Here is a 19895-nt window from a genome sequence, read left to right as displayed (position 1 = left end):
TCAGCCTGAGATCAGAGGAAAATGTACTGGGGACTCATCCCTTTTCTTTCAGAGATTATTCTGTTACCACAATAGGCCTGAATTCCAGAGTTTGGAGCTGTCTCTAGGTTTAGGAGCCCCTTATTTATTCCAGGACTTTGGTTCTCGGAAATGGAATGGATGGATCCATTTTAGTGGTCCAAATTCTTTGCTTCACACTACCCAGCCCAGGGCTGTTCAGCTTTAGAATTCCAGTGTGAGCCCATCTTTGGCAGACTGGTGCAGGTAAACCGCCAGTTAATTTCTACTTGCAGAAAGCTGGAAAAACTTTACCACAAGACTGGCTCAAGGTCTCTCCCTTGTGGTTAAAAATTACTATCCTGGGGTTGAAAGTGTTGCAGGGTCCCTGGGATGCTGCCTCCAGACTTGCTTCCACCATGGCAGGAGAAGAATGAGGAACTACTAGGTCTGCTGGTATTTATAAGATGAAACAGGTCCCACCCAGATAAATGGTCCATTTCTGCTCCCAAATGAATTCTGGACTCTGCCCCAAGCCCCTAAGTGGATTGCCTTCTGGCCAGCCTATTTCTCTGGTGATTGAAAAGCTGAGAGGAGTTAGAAGGGGGGCGGGTAGGGATGCGATGTTCAGAGGCTGTGTGGACCCAAACTAGCTGGATTCACTGAACTCATCACTGAAATCACTTCTTGCAGTGCCTCTCTGTTTTAATTCTCCCTGAATCAGCCCTCTCCCATGAGTGAAACAATCTTGCCTGCAGATTGAGGGGGGTGGGAGGGATTTGAACATTAATCTGATGTAGATTATACATCCGCCTCCCTCTCTCTCCCCTTCTCACTCTCTCTCTCCCTCTCTCTCCCTCTCTTTCTGTCTGTTTCTCTCCCCTCCCTCTCCTTCCTGCTTCATCTCTTCAAGAAAGTGAACATAAAGTAAAAACACGGAGAGGGAGAGGCAGAGAGAGAAAAAGCTCCCTGAAGAGGGAAGCCCCAGCAGCCAGTAGCTGTTTGGATTTGCCTGGCGCTGCCTTTCTTGCTTTGCTCCCAAGGAATACCTTTAATGGGATCAATTGCTTCAGTTCCTTTATAACCAAGTCCACCGGAAAGGCAGACTCAACATATTATGGGCAACTGTGTGAAGTCTCCACTGAGAAACCTCTCAAAAAAGGTATGTTCCCTGTATCAAAGTGCATTGTGCATTTCCAGCCCTGCTTCTTGGGATGGGTGACGTCGTGGGCAGATGGGAACGGGAGGTGGGGGAAACACAGAGATGTGTACGAAGGGTTCAGCTCTCTTCATCAGTTGTTTGTTGTAAGAGCTGCTCATGCCAGTGCAGCCGTTAGAGCCTGGGATGCTGGATGCCACTGCATGTGTGTAAATAAATGTGTGTATATGCATGCACATGAGTAGGCTTGTGTCCTGCTCTGTGTATGTGCGTATAGCTGTCCTCTGGGTACGTGCGACATTGTGTTTGTTGATATGCACAGTATGTTGGCACACACCTTCTATACAGGCATCTTAATGTATGTGTGTATGTGCAAGTTTGTGTGTGTGCATGTGTTTCAGTCGAGAGGTGTCTGCATAAGTCTAGTCATGTGTGTAATTTCTGTAGGGACGTATGTTCATGTACATGTAAATGGGCATTTATATGTACGTATTCCTGTTGATGTATAAGAGTATGCATACCTAATGACCCATCTGAAGTATGTGTGTGTCCTTAGCTCTTTATGTCCTTACGTATGCATCCTGAGGTGCGTGAGCAGGTGTGCAGTGTTTGTTGTGAGTGTATAGGGGGGGAATTTGTGTGCATCACACATGTTGTCTCTGCTTGTATGGTGTTCTCTGTGTGTGTATCTGCTAGTGGATGTCCTCACAGAAGTCTGTATGTAGACATGCGTGTGTTTTTATGTATATTCATCCTTGCCTATGCACACATCTAGTTTTGTTAGTGTGTGTTTGGGTACAGAAGCATGTTTTTCTGTGTGATCTGTTTGTCCATGCCTCTGTGAGTGGATACACTGGGCCCTGGCTGTGTGTTCGTGCATCATGTCGCACGTCAGCACGGCCCATGTGTCTACATGCTTTGGCCCAGCTGGACTTCATCTGCGAGCTGCCATGTGTATCTCTTAGGCTTCAACCTGCGGTCTGCTCTGTGCTGAGGTTTTACAGTGATCCCAGGGCCAATTTGATTCAGAATGATTCTGCTGTTCTGGGACTAGATTGAAATGAGAATGACATGACCAGAAATATTTCTTGTTTGACTGAGGAAGGCCTTGCAGCACTGCGTACCTGTCAGCCGCATGGTTCTCACTTAGCATCGCTGCACATCTAATAACTCAGCAAAAAGCTATGCAATTCACTCCTCATAAATGAGAAAGTTATGCTAAGCATACAAAGTATTGCAATGAGGAGCTACCTCTGTGGAGACCTTGCCAACAGTGAAATGCCACTGCCATGAGGATGCTCCACCCAGGAGACCTTGCCATCCTCTGAGAGGGAGCTGCTGGGGAGAGGACCTCCCTAGCAAGGAGTTTCTTCTGGCCAGAGATTTACCTCTTCTGTGTAGAAACACAGTTTGCTTGTTACCTCGGCTGCTGTAAACAAAGCCAGGAATGGCACAGTGCTGCTGCAAGGAAGTGGGGGTACACGAGGAGGGAATTCATCACCAGGCAGTTAGGCAGTGCTGAGACCAGTCCCTAGGTCAGGGTGACCTTCAGGGCAGAAGTCGTTGATGTTTACCCAAATGCTGCACATCTGAAAAAACAATTTGGTTGCTTGTAGGTCGCCTCCAACTTGCAATAAAAGGAGTTGGCTGCAGCTGTGCTCAACATGGCCAAGGTGATTGCAATTAAAGTCTGACGTGTGGCCAGGCTGCTTGAATCAAAATGGATTCAAGAACTTACAAGTTCTGTGTCATCAGTCTTTTAGGTAATTTATGCTTTCATTCCTAAAAGCTGCTTCGAATAATGCACTTTGTGCCTAGTTAGAAGGCCTGGGATGGCAGGACTAAAGAGAGAAAGTTGCAAAGCTGAATTAGAGAATTTCTCAGACCACTCCAGCTAGCCATGAATTAAGGCCTTGGGCACTCATCCTGACAAGTTCTGGGGCTCTGCTGTTCTTTTGATCACGACATATGTGATTATAGTGGAGACTTTGCAGATCAGTGTTAACATTGCACAACTTCACCTGTCTGTTTTATGATCCTGGTCTTTCTTCTCAGATTTTACCTTGGGCAAACTCATTTTGATAAAATGGTAAAGAGGAAGGACTCTAGACAACGTGTGTGAAAGCTACTCTTGGGTGACAGACTGATCTCTTGAATACATTATTTCAACCCGAAATCTGGGAGTCACTCCCAGGCACTGGCTGGCTTGGTCTGGGCCTGACTGACATGGGGGTACCTTGCCTGTTTTGGTGGCAATGCTCAGGCTTTGTCTCCACAGCATCTGTTGTTGGCAGCTTCCCTTTCCCACTGTCACAGTGTCTCCTCGGTGAGTCCAGCGGCCAGCCCGGCTGCCTTTCCCTCTGAGAGGCACTGCAGTCATGATGAAGAGGCCCCTCCTGGGCTTGTCACTCTGCAAAGTCCCTCTGACACACAGGCAGGAAAATGAGGTGAATCCTGTTGTGCTTCTGCTGTGCAGAAAGGGAAAGTTTTGGCATCCAGGTCCCTTGCCTCGCCACCCTTCACCATCACTACAGCCATCTCTAAATCAGCCCGGTCTCTTCCCTATCTACAGTCTGCTGGTCTGATGCCGCCAAGGGCTGGACTCAGCCAGGAAGAGTAGTGGCCCTTTGCTCAGAGAAGGGACAGGGAAAGCCTGAGCTCCTCAGTCCTGTCCTTGCATTTTCCTTGTCGTGCATGCTGCTCTTTCCCCTGTAACGGGCAGCTAACGTTGCTTTGCCCCGTACCCATATCACAGCTCCCTTTCTGGCTCTGCCAGGATGTAGGAGAAATGTGGTGGAGGGAACTTGTGGGGATACTTGCAGGAGAAACCTGGGGCGGCTGCTGGCAGGGGGAACATCAAATGCCATAAATCCTGCCTGCAGTGGCACAGCGGGGCAGGGATCCCCTGTTGGGGTCTTGCTAAGATGTGCACCTTGTTGTCCTGGCACTGCGTCGGCTTGTCTGGTCAGGATCCTTGGTGGCTCTTGGCAACTGTTTCATCAAACTGGCAATCTCCATCTGTACAGGAAAATAATGGGATGACCGTTCTGTGGTACTGCTCTGTGGCTTGGTAATAAGCTCTATTGACTGGAAGGGTCAGCAAGCGAGGACTAGGGGCTCAGGGGCCTTCGATCTTTCATGTGGCTTCACTGGGATTAAACACAGAACTGCTGTGGGCTATTTTAAGTGATTCATATTATTTGTTATATTAAACTGAAAAATGTGCCAGGAAATAAAGCGAATAGTTTTGAAAATATATTGCACTGATATCACAAAGCTGTGCAGTTCAACACAGATGCCTTGACTTTTAGCTGAGCTAGTAATATGCCATTTGTGGACGGATGCTCATCTTTCAGGTTTTTAAGGACAAATGTCCTGTGTGTCAGATTTAATCAGAGACAGTTTTCTTCCTCATCCATGACTGCAATGAAAACGCTTTTCTGCTTCATCACTTTCTTTCTCCATGGCTTGCTTTTTGAGTTGTTTTTGTTTTGATGCTTGATATTCACATGACATTATACATGAGCAGATTGGTGTAAGACTGTGTACAAAGATGCGAACTACAAACCATGTGCGCAATATAATAGCACATGGCAGGTGCAGCAAGCAGATACAATAGACTCGGACAAGTGTGAATGGGCCGTGTGTGTGTATCTGGTCTTTTAGCCTGAAAAAGCACCTCAGGCTTTAAGGAAAGGGTTAATAGAGACAACGACAATTGACAGAGCTTCTCTGATCACCTCTGGGAACACTGGCTGTAAAAGTAGAATCATTCCTGGAGAGAAATCTGATGCATGATTAATGTTTATTCTATAAAACCAAGGGTCCTGTGGGTTGTGCTGGCTTTTTATAGCTGCATGGGAATATCAGGATAAGAGTTTTCTTGCAGAGCCAGGGAAATGCATTTCTATAAAAGGAAGGCAGTGCCTCCTTATAAAATCCAGTGCTGGATTCTGTTCTGGAGCCCTAGCTTAGCAGAACGTGTGCACTTAAGAAAATGTGCAAATGTAAACAGACAAAAATGTTGTGCCCGTGCCTGATCTCCACTTTGGGACTGTTAAGTGATTAGAAGAGGCCAGAGCAGTAACTGCCTGAGACCCTGAGGATGCAACTAATTAGAAGTGGCATGGGGAGTGTGAGCCTGCAGTTGGCAGAGCCACCTCATGCTGTAAATGGCCTTCTAATAATATTATAAAGCGTGTGATGCTGTGTTGCTGAAATGTAACGTGTAGCCTAACACAGGGTCTTTGCGCAGGCTCTGCCTGGTCCCCTGGGGATGCCCTGACCGACGCGGCTCTGCCAGCAGCTTTGCCCGGGGCACAGGCTGGCACATGTACCGTTGGGTTGGGGTGTGCTTTTTGCTTTTCTTTTCCAGCTCATTCAAGGGATCGTTAACTCTGGGGCTGATAGTGGGAGTGTGGCCCTTTGGGCTGTGTCTGGGTAGATGCGAGCAGTGCTGAGAGTTTGATGTCGTTTCAAAGTGAAATTCTCCTGGTTGGTTGTACTTCTATCAGCTTTTGAAAGTGAACTCCTGGACTTATTGCTTCTGTACAAATCCTAATAGACTGGTGGGGGGGACACAGCGTGGACCAGATGAAGGAAATTTAGCAATAATGTCTCTGCGAGGCGGTTCAGTAAAACTTCAGAGGAACGGCTGGGCAAGACGGGGAGGTAACATCCTCTGTTGTGTTGTTTGCTTGCTGCTGGTTGGATGGGAAGATCCGCCATGAGGAGAAGACGTGCTATAAGGCTGTCCAGACGAGCGAAGAGGGGCCGTCGGCTTGCGAGTACCAGGGTCCACTCATGGTGCTGGCCCAGAACTGCGCCGTCATGCACAACCTGCTGGGGCCAGCATGCATCTTCCTGAGGAAGGGCTTCGCAGAAAACAGGCAGCCTGTACGTAAGTTACACCCAGCCGGGCGAGACATGCACAAAGCCACGTGGACGTGAGCCGGGGATGCGGAGCTGCCCGCATGCTCTGTCTGCACGGAGCTCTGTAACCCCCAGCCCTGGGTCTCAAGCATCCCGGCTCCAGCTCCAAGTACAAATACAACCACAGGCAAATGTCTAACCTGAAGGATGTGCCTAAACACCAAGAAAGGAGGATTCTAAAAATGCAGCTATAGAAGATAGATCCAAGCCTACACTCAAGTAGGCATAATCATATGGACTCAGGAGAAGGATTTAGGACTTGAGGACTTACATAATCATATGGACTCAAGAAGAGTCCAGTGTTCAAAGCTGTTACTCCAGCAAGACACCCATATCTCATTCCCAGAGGCTCAGATTATCATTTAAGGCCTAAGTAGCCACTTAAATGCAAATCAGGGCATCCATATTGGGAACAAGCTGTCCCACAGAGATGCCCATATTTGATACTATTCCAGTCAGCTCACAGTGAGCACACTAGTACCAGCAGAAATAAGCATGCGTCTGCCTCCGCACAGATCCCAAATGCAGTCTCTTATACACTGTCATACACAGCCTGACACTGCAGCAATCCCAGCCAAATAAACCAAAGAACATCAGTCTGTCCTCGTATTTGCAAATAGTGCCAGACAACCAAATGCTATTACCCGTACACACACAGAGACAAATAGCAAAATCATCTACCCATTCAGTCACACCTGTTTGTAACTGTGTGTTAATATGCATCTAATGCATACATTTATACACAATCAATTAAAATATGTGTTTGTATGTAAATTCAAATACATACACCTGGACATGTTAAATATACATAAATATGCACCCCAGTATTCTATCTTTACAAGACATAAAACGTATCCTTGCACACAAACATTTGATTCCTACAGTAATGTACATTTAAAGACATACACAAACATATGATTAACACACTTTTTATGGATACATATGAGTGAATATGTGCATTGTCAGATATTCAGCCAGTGTGTTCCATATTCTTCTGAAGCTCAACAAAGCTCACCCCAATTACCCGAGAGTCAGAGCTTTCTTGCCACTGTAAGAAACCTCTGTCTTACTCGTGTTTTGAAATGGTTATCTACAGCTATAGGAAACACCTAGATCTTTATTTCTGAAACTTCTTCTTCAACCAACAACGCAAAAAAAGAGTCATTAATTGTCATTGTTGATCAAAGGGCTTTTGTTCTTCCTAACCTTCAGCCACTAAATGATCACATACTCCTTGTGCTGGTTCACGAAAACACAAAACGTAATATTCGCACACAAGCACGCTTGCTGACATGCACAGAGCTACCTGCCATAGGAGGCAAGTCCAGCTCCCTAGTGGAAGGCTCACAGCTGGACAGGTATCCATCCTGCATAGGCCCTGGAAACTCACAGTACCCTAAGACGGCTCCAAAATAGGATTAGTGATGTCTCCCTGATGTAGAATAAGTGCATCTGATGATAAACAGCTTTACTTTTACGGACTTTCTAGACCAACAGGATTTATTGTGCATAGAACAGAAATAAATGAGGGTAAGACCATTATGTATAATGGACTCTCTGAGGGTAACCTCTGCTCATATCTAGGATCTAAACTCTCTGAACAGTTTTATTCCTCTTTCCATATGTTCTCGAAAAGCTTTAGAGTGATTCAGCCCATTTCTTCCCAAGCAATTTTCCTCCTTTATCATTTTAGGGGATCTTCTTTCAAATTTAAAACAGAAAACCTCTTCATGACGTTAGTTATTGCTTGAGTCAGATTTTTGGAGGGACATAAATGCTCCCCCTCCTTTTGCATTCGCAGTCTGTGGCGCTCTGATGGTAGAATCTGCATGTGCAAAGTTATGCTCAGAGCCCTGCAAATGCAAATGCCTTGGTGTGCAAAATTAGAGCCAGTGCTGAAGCCCTTATTTCTGACATGTGTCAGTCACATCGGTTGCAACATGGTCCTCATTGAGCGAGGAGGAGGATGGTCTCGTGATGACTGCGCTGGAGGAAGGCCTGGGTCCTGTCCCAGTCACTCTCACAAGACAGCGGTTACCACGGGTGAGTCCTGGCACCCTTTGCACCGTGGTGGTTGTAACCGTACCCCTGCATCTGCTGCTGTGCCAAGACGGCTGTCAGCACACAGTGGTATCTCCGGGGATTCATGTTTACGAACTCTGGAATGAGGTGTACAAGGCGTTGGTACTAAGCACAGGTGGTTTTCATCTGCTGTTTTATCTAAGGCAGGAGGGCAATAACGCCTCTTGCATCCAGTTTAAGGAGTTTGAATTGTTTTATTACTTTCTGTTGATGAAAGCAGAACAAATGGGATGACATGTTTGAAAATACCAGGTCTGTGAAGGATGAAATGGCAGAGCCAGCACGCTCTGACAGTTCCATCCAGCACAGAGATGCCTCTGGGAAGGTTATGAGTGGCAAGCTGGTGATTTCTCTGGCACAGCCCACTTTTGCACAGACGTAAACCAGTGTGTGTCCTAGTTTGCTATGCACTCTGAGCAGCCGCCATTAGTTTCCAGAGGAGCCTGTGGTTAAATAGCAAAGGATCATCCTTCTCGAACTGATGAAGGGCACCGTCTCCAGGGATGTGTGGTGAGGCTGGAGGACACCTGGAAGGCAAGGAGAAGCTCCCCACAGTTGAGGGGAAAAGCTGAGAGTGAGACAACAAAGGAGATTACGTTTCTGTGTTTCCAAATTTTCAGATGTTTTGGATTTGCCTGGAAGCCATGAGAGGAATTAGAAAGGGCATTTAAACCAGAAAGCAGTGCATTTCCATGCTCATCTCTTCTTCCTGGTGCAGTGTTGGAATTTTCCTATAATCTTACATCCTCTCCCTTCTTTCAAGAAATTCAAATTGGATGTTTGAAGTTGCAGTGTTTCCTGAACATGGTGAATCCTTGTCCTGTTTTGTTTGTAGATGACCTTGATGATGTATACGTTGTGTGTCTGCCTTCATGCGTGGTTTCAAAATGCTTGTATATGGAGTTGAGGCTGGGGGGAAGGGGGAAGTTCCTACCTTTTTGTGGGGACTGTCTATAGGAGATGGCACTGGGATGTTTGCTGTAAGAGAGCTCATGCCTGTTCCTGTCCTGCCAGAAGGACAAGGATCAAGCAGCGATCCAAGCAGAAAATGGTACAGATCAGCTGGTGGCAGGGACTGCTTCCAGCTGTTCTGGTCTGGCTGTTTCAGTAGGAGCTGCAGTAGGAAATACAATCAGAGCTCTAGAGGAGATCATAACTGCTGCAGGGCCAGTCTCTGCTCCAGGCCTTGGTGCTGGGGAATCATATAGGAGCTTCACAAAGATGCTTGTAGTACCATCAGGTCAGGAGGCCACACATATGGCTGTGCTGGCCCAGATCTCTTCTATTTTGGGGGAGTATCTGTCATCCCCCTGTCCAGCAGATGAGAAGGAGAGGGGCTTCCACAAGAAAGTGTGCAGGCTAACACCCCTCCTACTGGAGAAGGAGGGCTGGGAAGCCTTGCTAAGTAGATGGTATTAAACATGTCATCACCTTCTTGTTTCTTCTCTCACTTTCTGGCTTGTCCCAGAACTGCTTGCACCAACAAGTGCTATTCTGAAACTATGTTTGTGGCAAGCTTTAACGTAGTATGTTCTCTTTTTGCAGGATAGAGAACTGCGTCCAGAAGAAATTGAAGGTAAAATTTGTCGCTCCTTCTGTGTCACCTTTCTCCCTGCCCAGTGAAAACCTACTGGCTGGCCCTTCCAGGTTGGCCCCCTTGGGGTAAAATAATTTGGGGCAAATCAAGGGAGGCAATTACTGGAATAATTCCTGGCAACCCCAGGAAGAAGAAATAGTATGTAAAACTGCAAGAGTACTGACTGTAAAGGAATTTGCATCCATTCCATCTTCTTCAGGGTGGGAGGATAAGTAAAGTAATGGGATATTAGCTGTCAGGGAACTGCTGTCCACCCCAGCTCCCAAAGAAAATGTTGTAGAGCATGAGACAATAGTATGGCTCCAGGAAAGCTGTTTTACCTGCTAATCCTTACAATAAGTGCTATATAATATAGTGCACGGATAAAAGTTGGGAAAACTTACTGCTTCCAGTTTCTCTAGGGAGTGAAGTTTAGGAACTATCAGTTCATGGCACTTGTAGTCCAAGCAAGCTTTCCTGAAGGTTGGCAGTACTGCTGATAAAGAGCTTAACATTGCTCTAGTCATTGCCTCTTTGCAGGGAGATGTGCTGGGAAAATACAGAGTATCTTAGGGTGCCTGGTCTCATAAAGTGCTGCTGATTCTGGGGAGGTTTCTTGGAAAAGGTATTTCAAGCTGTCACTGACAATATTGTTCTTTTTTGGATCCAATCCCACAGAATTAAGAGAAGCCTTTAAGGAGTTTGATAAAGACAAGGATGGGTTTATTAACTGCAGGGACCTGGGGAACTGCATGCGAACCATGGGCTACATGCCTACTGAGATGGAGCTAATAGAGCTCTCCCAGCAGATCAACATGAACCGTGAGTAATGTCCACCTACCTGTACCTCCCTGTTGTTGCTGTGCCCTGCATCATTGCCTCAGGCTCTCTCAGTCCCCTGCTGTCTCTTCTCCTTTGTTTTTTTTTTCCCCCTGTTTTTGTGGTTCTCATTTTCACTATCATGTTTTCTGTTCATTTGTGGTCCCTAGCAGTTGATGCCTTTGTTTCTTGCTTATCAGACAAAGGGACTGTGTGGACTGTGCTGTATGGGAACAGTGTGTGGAAAGGTTGTCCTTCATGCTTGTGCTTAGACATTGGTGCACAGGTTGTGGGTGTTGTCATATTGAAGCTGGTGTCAGATGGTGTCAGACCGAAGAAAGAGCCTGGGAAGATGGAGATGCTTGTTCAGAGAGATGGGTCGTTCATTCTGTGGTGGGTGTTTGTGGGTATGCCGTGCGCCTGGGGATGGGCTGTGAGCAAGCTGTGCTGGCAGTCCCAGGTGGGGGCATCTGCTGGAGTCATGGAAAAATGTGACAAACATGTCTGATTCACTGTAACTGCATTTGTGCCCCTTGTCTTTCACCATGATTTTTTGTCGCCTCTTGTCTGTGGCAGTGCAGGGTACTACCCTCAGCCAGGTGGGAAAAAGGATATTTAGTGCATGTTATTTCTGACACATGATGATGTAAAAAGGACAAGTTACTTGATCAAGGGAAGGAAAACAGTTGTGACATACACAACCAGTCACACACAAAAGCAGCTGATAATCCTGGCACAGAAGTGCTTAGGAATTTGAGAGTGTTACTGCCAGCGTTCAGATGGGGGACAAACAAGGAAAAGCACTAATGTGATGAATAAACAGTTGGGCATATATTAGCCACCACTAATGGAGCAAGACTCTGCCAATGCTGCAGGGCACTGCCCAGGCCACGCAGGAACACCATGCTGTGCCCTTGCCATACCCTTTGGCACAGGTGCAGCAGAGGGTTGCTATGAGCTCTAGAGTGATCAAGCCTCTAATACGTGGTATGTGATGCCATAGTGTGACAGTCCATGGGCCTAGGATGGAATTAGCTTGGGCTCATTCCACTTAGCCAACAATCCAGAAAATAGAAAGGCAGTGTAAACCTACCTCTGCTTTTCCTTCCACTATCCTGCACCTTCTGTGCTTTGCTTCCTGGAGAACCAAGTCCTCTCTGGGGCACACAGAAATGTAAAGTGAGTGCTGGGCTTGGCTAATGTATAGAGTTCTTACATGCGATCTTTCCTCTTATCCCAAGTGGGTGGCCATGTGGATTTTGAAGATTTTGTGGAGTTGATGGGACCAAAGCTGCTGGCAGAAACTGCAGACATGATTGGTGTAAAAGAGCTCCGTGATGCCTTCAGAGAGGTGAGTGCTCCCTACCGTGTACCCCCCTGAGAGGTGAGCAACAGGAGACAGGAAAGAGAGAAGACCCACTGGGGAAGAGAAGAGGAGGAAGAGAGAGCAGCACAGTGGAAGGCAGAGAAAGAACCAAGCCAGACATGAAACAAGGGAGGAACAAAGTCACTGAGATAAGGGAACCCTTGAGGCAAGGAAGAGGAAAGCTGATGCAAACACAGCAGTTTTGAGGGGTTTCTGAGGAGAAAAGACAGACTGGATACAGACCAAAAGGCACCAAAAGGAGGGACACAAAAGGAATGCAGGAAAAATAGGGCACTCAGGAGCAGGACAATACAAAACCCAACCCAGAGCAAGATCCATTTCCATTAACTGTATTTCCCCTGCTGATTTTTTCATGTGCTTGCAGTTTGACACCAATGGTGATGGGGAGATCAGCACCAGTGAGCTGCGAGAAGCCATGAAGAAGCTTCTAGGGCAGCAGGTGGGCCATCGGGATATTGAAGAGATCATCCGGGATGTAGATCTGAATGGAGATGGGCGTGTTGATTTTGAAGGTGAGGAGGGATGAATGCTCCCTGTCCATCTGCTGTGGTGTGGGTCAGAGTTTCATCTCAGAGATGGAAGCAGAAGGGAAGATTTGCATGCTCAGGGCCCAGGTATCTGAAGTATGGAGAAAAAATCAAACAAGATGGGTTTTTTTCCTAGTCAGCTGAGGGAAATGGAGAACATTGGCCCACACAGGAAAATTCCTCAGCTGAAGTGTTCATTTGTGTATCATCTCCTGGATCTTCAATTGGGTCTCCATAATTCTAGCATGGTAGGAGATATGCCCTGTCACAGAGAAGCAGATTTGGGAATACACATGCTGTGCCAGCCTTCTTTTTATGGAGTATTTTCCCTACTGAGAAATCTATTGCAAGAGCTGTGAGGTGGCTGGATCGGTTTGGAGACTGCATTGCACCTTCTATTTCCTCTGGCTCACCTTATTATCTGGGTGTACAGAGAATTTGTTTCTGTGCCTTTATGGCAGGAGATGGTCACGTGCCAGATGTGCCCACTAGGACGGCAGATATCTGATCTAGAGGTGTCGTGTTAAATCCTAGAGATAATTAATTTCTTCTCCCATGTTTCATGCCAGAAGGACGTGGAAAAAATAAGAGTGGTTAGGCTACTATCCCAGCCATTAGCCATGGCAATATTAATAGAGCTCAGGGTTTCTGCCAAGGGAAGCCATTGATATCAGACAGCTAAGTGGATGTAAGAGCTGGAAAGTGTGAGAGTGTGGCAGGCTACTTGTTTTCCTAGTGCAAATCCGGACGTCCCTTTGCAGTAAGGGCAAAGCATAGGAACTATAGAATTAAAATGAAATTGGCATAATTTAATGCTCAGAGGCATGTTCCTACATGACAAGGCGTCTCAGTCCTCAGGATTACTGAAGCTTCTGAGGGCTTTGAAAATGCTAAAAAACTAGAAGTGTCTCCCTAGAAAGTATCTGGTAGCTGCAGTTGTTCTAATGCACTGGCTGATTACATGACAGTAGCTCTCCTTGTTTCCCACAGCTAAATTATGTTAGACAGCTAAAATACATGAAATGCTATCCCTGTACCATTTTCTCTGTGAGTTACCGCTTTAGTTGTCAAAGGACAGCTCCATCAATGGAAAAGGAGAAGTCAAGGGGGTAATTTCCACTGCCCTCCTCTTTGCAGAGTTATTAGTTCCTCGGCAATTCAAGTGCAGAATGAAAACACGTTTATATTTGATGGCATTTACACTCAATTTGAACAACTGTAATTGACTTCACAAGCTTCAGGGTGGTGAAGAAATAGATCCAGGCTATCCTTACAGTTAGTTAACCTGTATCTTCAAAAATAGGAAGTCCATCAAAGTAAACTTTTCTCTACAAAAATGCTGGTGCCTACCCAAACACAAGTGCTTTCCCATACTGGTGTCTCTGTGAAGTGGCGAACTTACTAAGAATTAGGCTGTGTTTCCAAGATTATAAGTCAAGGTTCTCTGAAGTTACAGTGAAGGGAAATAACAATTGCCATAGTGTCTCACAAGGAGTTGCTTGTGCAAACAAGACTGTACACTGACTGGGAAGGAGTCTGAGGCAATGAACTGACCCGCTAGTGGGATGATATCACCATATCTAAAGAAAAGATTAAAGCCCATTTTGTGTGAGCTCTCCAGGGCCAGTCATGGAGCGGCACAGACCTGCTGGCAGCGTGTGGACTCTCGGTTTCACCCTGGCTGCATGCTATCTCCAGGGAATGAGAGCTGGGTTGGGGACGTGGATGCCTTCCGCTTCACGGCTCTCTTCTTGTTGGTTGCAGAGTTTGTTCGCATGATGTCCCGTTGAAGATTATTCTCAGCTAAAGAAGAATCAGCACCTTAGAGAGGGCGGAAGAGGACCTAGATGGAGCATCTAGCCCCGATGTTCCAACATGAAGGTTTATCGGCTGGCTGCAATTGGGACATTGCAAGATGACCTGCTGCTCCTCCCTCATGGTGGTCCCCATGCCCCTCCACCCTTTCACACTGTGAAAGACTTGCAACTTCCTACAACTGGAACCATTCCTTGGAGATGATTGCAGGAAACTGCAGAGCCAGGACTTGCCATGATGCTTTCATGGGATATTTGCAACTTTAGACTCCTCCTCCCCAGCTTTATTCTCCCACCAGCTGCTGCAAAGCAAGAGCAGGAGAAATACTCTTGGCTTGGTGGATGAGAGCAAAGCCATTGGGACTGGTGGCAGCCTCAGGGCGTGCTCTGCACTTCTTGGTTTCCCTTGGTGAACTGTGTCTGTGTTTGCTGTCTGTGTGTGTGTGTCTATCTGTGTGAAGTTATTTATGCTTCCCCGGCACATATTCGCATCTCCTGTGGTTATGTTTACCAAGAGTAAATTTAAATACATGTCTCGTGGGGGGAAAGCGATAAATATGCACGCTGAAATTATGTGGAGCCTGGATGTCCCTGTGAGAGGTGGTGGCTGGGCTGAGGGGGAGAAGGGCTGCAGCAGATGCACACCCCAGCGTCTGCACTGGGGTCCGGAAGCGAGTCCGTGATGCAGGAGGGGAGTCACTACCAGCCACTAAGCCTGCGGCAGGGCTCTGCTCCTCCTCCTGCTGTCCCCATGGACCTCACCCTGGAGGTGCCTTATGGTGAGGGCAGTGTGGAGGGTCCCCACCCCTGCATCGCCCCACTTGCAAGGGGGTGGGTGAGAGCCCCTGCAGCGTCGCAGCAAGGAGCAATGGGAGAAAGGGCACAGAGGGGAGCTGGATGGGCGGGGGATAGGCAGCCATAGCCAGCCACCCCTTTTCAGACCAGTTCAAACATGATTGTCAGCATATGCACTGTGGAGGCTGTGCTGCGGGAGCTGAGCTGCAACACCATGGGTGCTGGGGATTGGCCAGGAGCCTCCTTGTGTGGCAATGTCCTGCTCTCCGGCTTGTTCACACTCAAAAATGCGGCACATGTCTGCAGCAGTGACAACAGCAGCCTCTGGGCCCTACCAGCTGCTTCCAGACACATCAGATGGTCCATCGTCCTTCCCCTTTCCTCAACATGCTTCCAACCTCCTGCTCCCTTCCCCTACCATGCCAGGCCTGCAGTTGTCCCCCTTCTTTGTGCAGAGGCTCAGTCACAAGTCGCCAGAAGTAATTTCTGCTTGCCTTCAAAGGGCATCACCATTGCTGTGCATTTCTCTGTGTAACTAGGAGCTGTTTTCCTCTCAGTTGCCCCTTTCCTCCAACTGGGAGGTTAAGGACCAATATCCTCCTCCTGCTTCCTCCATCTTAAATCTTTCACTTCGCAGGTTCCCTTTCAAATTCTTGGGGTCCACCAATCTGTGTCCCAAAGGAGGATTTTCTCTTCTGCTTTCCTGTTGCTGTGCCAACCAGCATAGGTGCAGCGATGGCTGATAGCCCAGCAATGGAAAAACTATGTTTCTCCTTATATTTGTGTGTGTGTGTGTACACTCGTGTTTGCACAGGCATGTGCACTGGGAAAGGTTTGTGTGTGCACACATAAAAGCAGGGAGTGCAGATAGGCACCTGGAAGTGCTGCAGTAGAAGAGTTTGTTTGCAAGTGGGTGTATGCAAACTATGTGTGTGTGTCTATGGAGCTGGTCCAGCCTTAGAAATGTGGGTGTGAGCCGAGAAATTGGAAAATGGGTATTTACAGATCTTCATATTTATGGGTGCAGCAGCTGTATCGTGCTTAGGAGATGAGGGTGATAAACTGAACAGAGTTCAGAGTCCTGGTAAGTTATATATGTACTTAGGATAATACTGAGGAGGGACAGACCTGTGCAGGCTTGTGTCTGCCATGGGGAATGTTGATACACAAATGTGCTTCACTTACAGTGGAGCCCGTTGAGGAAGAAGCATACTTGGGTGTGCAGAGCAAGAGGACAGCTGCACTGCTTGCCTGTGTGCAGCAGAGTGACTGTGCCTGCCTGTGGGGACCAGTGACAACTTGGGGCACATGCCTTGTGCTGTAGCCAGCATGCAAAAGCCCGATGGACTGTTGTCAGTCACAGGCATGGTGGCTGCCTCTGCCTGCTCCTTCCCAGGTCCTGCACTGAGCAGCTGCATCCTTTGCCTGTAGCAGCAGATGGCAGGACATGGTCTTAATTTATTTAAAATTGTAAACGCATTTCTAGAGATCCACAGTGCAGCATCACAGTAACAGGGGATGTTCTCTGCGAACTGCTGCTATTTTCACTTAGGCAGGTCCCTGTGTTTGTACCATGGCAGAGCTGTGTTTGTCTTCCCAAGAAACACAGCAGCACTGGTGCTAGAGAAGGGTTGGCCGCAGGACACTTTTGTGTCATTGCACAGGCAGTCCTGGAGCCACAGCTACTTCCGAGGAAAGCTGAGTCTCTGCCAAATGATCTGTAGCTCTTTTCTGCCAGGTCTCATGATGATACAGTGAACAGGTCACAGGGGGCAGGTCTCCAAAGCATTCATTTTTTTCTTTCCTTCCACCAGAAGCTCTTGCTACAAGCCTGGTTTTACTTGCACAACAAACCCCAAATAATCCCAGAGAGTTTTACTATTTTCTTCTGCAGGCAGGGTCAGAGATTAAATCTCCAATCTAAATAATCTAATTCCAGAGATAATCCTTTGCGTTCATCTCCAGTCCAGTACCAGGGAGGCTTCCAAACAGCTCCACATAGCAAGGCAGAGCTGGTCCCCTCTGGGCAGGCACCTGAGCCCCATAGCCCCATGTGGTTCAGGAGATGGCCCAGGCAGTGGGGCTGGCTCATATTGACTTCTTAGATGTCTCGTTATCCGTGACATCTGCTTCTGACCCACACATCTCCATTGCTCTTTTTGAACATCCCAAATTCTGATCCCTTTTTTCCTGCAGGAAATGGCTACTAGCCAAAACATGTGCCCAAATGATCAGGGCTGTAGACCAGGCAGGACTGATTCAAGACTGAGAGTCATTTCAGCACAGCTGCCAGGGGACAGGGAGAGATCAAGGGACTGAGAAGGCAGCCCTGAGCCTTTCACTTGTAGGCTACTGGTGTAAATTCAGCCTGCATCAAGGGACTGATAGCTCAATGGATTAGTAACAGGATACAGAGCCTTTGACAGCCGGGGCACAAGCTGGCATCAAGTTGTTGGTGACTGCAAGTAATGATGCAGGGGCGGCAGTGTAGGACATCACAGACACAGGCCATCACAGCACGTCCACCGTCCCCTGCCAGCAGCCATGGCCAGACCGTGAACCAGAGCAAGTGCTCCTCCTGCACCCAAATGAGAACAGCCACTATCCCCCCTCACTCGCTGCTGCTCAGTTAATCCCTCTTGCTTCACGATGGGCTGCTGATTCTAGGAAAATAATCATCCAAGATAGTTATTAGAAGATGCTCTGACTGGGGAGGCAGAGGAGGAACTGCAATGCTCAGTGCCTTGCCCTCTAAAAAGGCTGAGTCCTCAGATGGAAGGGAAAGAGGGGGGCTTTCCCCTCTGTTCAAGGAGGGGAACTCTTCCTTTTCAAGGAAACTCTTCTCTTTTCAAGGAAGAATTTCTGATATTTCGCTGTGAAATGTGCAGGAGCCCCAGGAGCCCTTGACAGGGACCCCAGGGCTTGGCACAGCCACAAAAGCCCTGGTGATGCTCCCAAGACAGGGGATGAGCTGCGTTAGCTCCCGGCTGCCCATGTACACGTCTGGGGCCAAAGAGACACCTTCAGCTGAGGGACCTGTCTTGGTCATACCTAAATGTTAGCTAGTAAATCCCTTCATGTCTGAAATCCTGCTCATGGGCACGTTTGGTGTGTGCCAAGCAGTTTGATGTTGGGTTTGTAATGAAGCCCCACTCACTGCCTGCACTACCAAGGCTGCGAAGGTCCTGCTGCAAGCCTCACGCTCCCTCCCCAGCTCACCGAGGCGCACAACAGGGTTTCAGCCAGACTCTGTCCAGCCAACACTTGAGCCCCCGCTGCCGTTTTGTGTGTCTGTGTTGAGACCCACAAAAGCCCTGCTGACCCAGGAGCCAAGAGGGCCAGTTGCCTCAGCCCACGTGGGCCATGCAAGGGGCTGTATGTGGCCCTCAGTGGGACCTTTGCTGGCTTGCTGGGTCTCAGAACTAGAAATGGTCATTGCTGATTGTAACCTCAACTCCACTGTCTCCTTGGCCCAATGATGATTCACGGCATCCCTCTTCTCCCTTCACTTTCACAGCTCATAGCAGTAACCTGGTGACACACAAAGTGTTTATGTGATTTAAAGTTGTGCTCCTGACCCAAATGCATCACAGTTTAAGCTGAGAAATCTTGAGAGGTTAGGGAGGATTGTCTGTAATCAGTACAAATGAGCTCCAGTGAGGCCTCCCTTGGCCTTGCCAACTGGACTGTGTTGTTCTGGGCATGGCTACTTGCACTCCTTTGCTAACTGAACTTGGGGGACACCCAACAGGTCACAAACACAGCAGGGACATGGGAGATTAGTCTGGATTTGATCAGATGCTGCCAGGGCTGGGGTCTGTAATGCTGAGACAATTTGCCAGGAACCAGCATGAGGTAGCTTAATCTGGAGAGGTGCTAAGCATGTGTGTTTTACACTACTTGTCACCTCGCAGTTTCAGGAATCCCTTCCCGGTAGCAGTGCTGGCATGGGAAGACAGCAGCGCCATGTCTGTCCTGGCCCAGTTATACCGCGAGCCCAAGAGCTGCTGTGACAGCAAGGACACGCTCTGGGGCCCACTCTGACCAGAGCAGAGCAGGTTAGGGAGCAGGGGGTGGGTGGTGAGTCTCCCCTCACCAAACTGATTTAACTTCTCCAAGGCTGTGTCCTGTTTAGAGGCCTCCGAGGTACATTACAAAAGCAACAAGCCCATTTAATTAACAATCTGCAGCTCTAACTCTTTATTTCTGAAGGCAAACGCATTGTGAAAGACCCAAATTAATAAAACATCATTGGGACTTAGGAGCAGCCACTGCTAATGCGGTTGGTGACCAAAGTGCAGATGCGAGCCTTGGCTGGCATCCGAAGCTTTGATCAGACAGAAGGGCAAACACGGATGCAAACATTAAGTTATTTGCTCCCCACCACCGTGTAGTGAGTTTCATCCAACCTCCACCTGCAATGTCTCACTCCAGCCCTCCCAAGACCTCGCCAAGGTCCTCCAGAAAAAAAAACCCAAACACGATCTTACGTTCTCCTCCAAAATGCAGCACAGGGAGACCCACCGGCAATGTAACCGTTACCTCCCCCACCTTCCTCTATTATTGGCTGTTGTAGTTTTCAAGCAGATTATTGTGGTCCGGAGTGGTTGCACGCCACGCAGCTCTCTCGCTCCTTACCGGGAGGGCCGGTAGCTGCTTTTTCCCATACTCGTTAGCAGGGGCGAACGGGCGAACCAGCGCGTTTTGTTGAGGCAGAGAATCGGTACCGGGAGTTGCTGTTCAGAGCACGGCGGACACGAAACTACCGGGATGTAACGAGGAGCCGCCCCCGACGGCGGCGGAGCCC

General features: G+C 48.0%; 1 protein-coding gene across 2 annotated transcripts; it reads left to right on the top strand.

Moving 5' to 3' along the window:
• The first annotated feature begins 873 nt into the window (after positions 1 to 873).
• Positions 874 to 14863, top strand: CABP1 (calcium binding protein 1). 2 transcript variants are annotated; one of them, XM_010287953.1, is made up of 7 exons: positions 1115 to 1159; positions 5876 to 6052; positions 9716 to 9746; positions 10425 to 10568; positions 11807 to 11916; positions 12317 to 12464; positions 14244 to 14863. In XM_010287953.1, the coding sequence occupies exons 1-7, from the start codon at positions 1115 to 1117 to the stop codon at positions 14267 to 14269; spliced, it is 681 nt and encodes a 226-aa protein (XP_010286255.1). In that variant the 3' UTR covers positions 14270 to 14863. The 2 variants fall into 2 exon arrangements, with proteins under 2 accessions (XP_010286256.1, XP_010286255.1); XM_010287954.1 differs by lacking the exon at positions 5876 to 6052 and having other exon boundaries at positions 874 to 1159; positions 14244 to 14858.
• The last annotated feature ends 5032 nt before the right edge of the window (positions 14864 to 19895 follow it).

This window comes from Phaethon lepturus, unplaced genomic scaffold (genome assembly GCF_000687285.1).
Source record: "Phaethon lepturus isolate BGI_N335 unplaced genomic scaffold, ASM68728v1 scaffold49855, whole genome shotgun sequence".
NCBI lineage: Eukaryota > Metazoa > Chordata > Aves > Phaethontiformes > Phaethontidae > Phaethon > Phaethon lepturus.
This window is presented reverse-complemented; position numbering and strand designations above follow the sequence as displayed.

What these genes read in the sequence shown, in the direction of transcription:
- CABP1 (XM_010287953.1), top strand. Translation starts at nt 1,115, where the DNA reads ATGGGCAACTGTGTGAAGTCTCCACTGAGAAACCTCTCAAAAAAG. An exon ending in CCAGCAGATCAACATGAACC is followed by an intron (nt 10,569 to 11,806) that starts GTGAGTAATGTC and finishes TCTTATCCCAAG; the next exon opens with TGGGTGGCCATGTGGATTTT. An exon ending in TCCGTGATGCCTTCAGAGAG is followed by an intron (nt 11,917 to 12,316) that starts GTGAGTGCTCCC and finishes ATGTGCTTGCAG; the next exon opens with TTTGACACCAATGGTGATGG.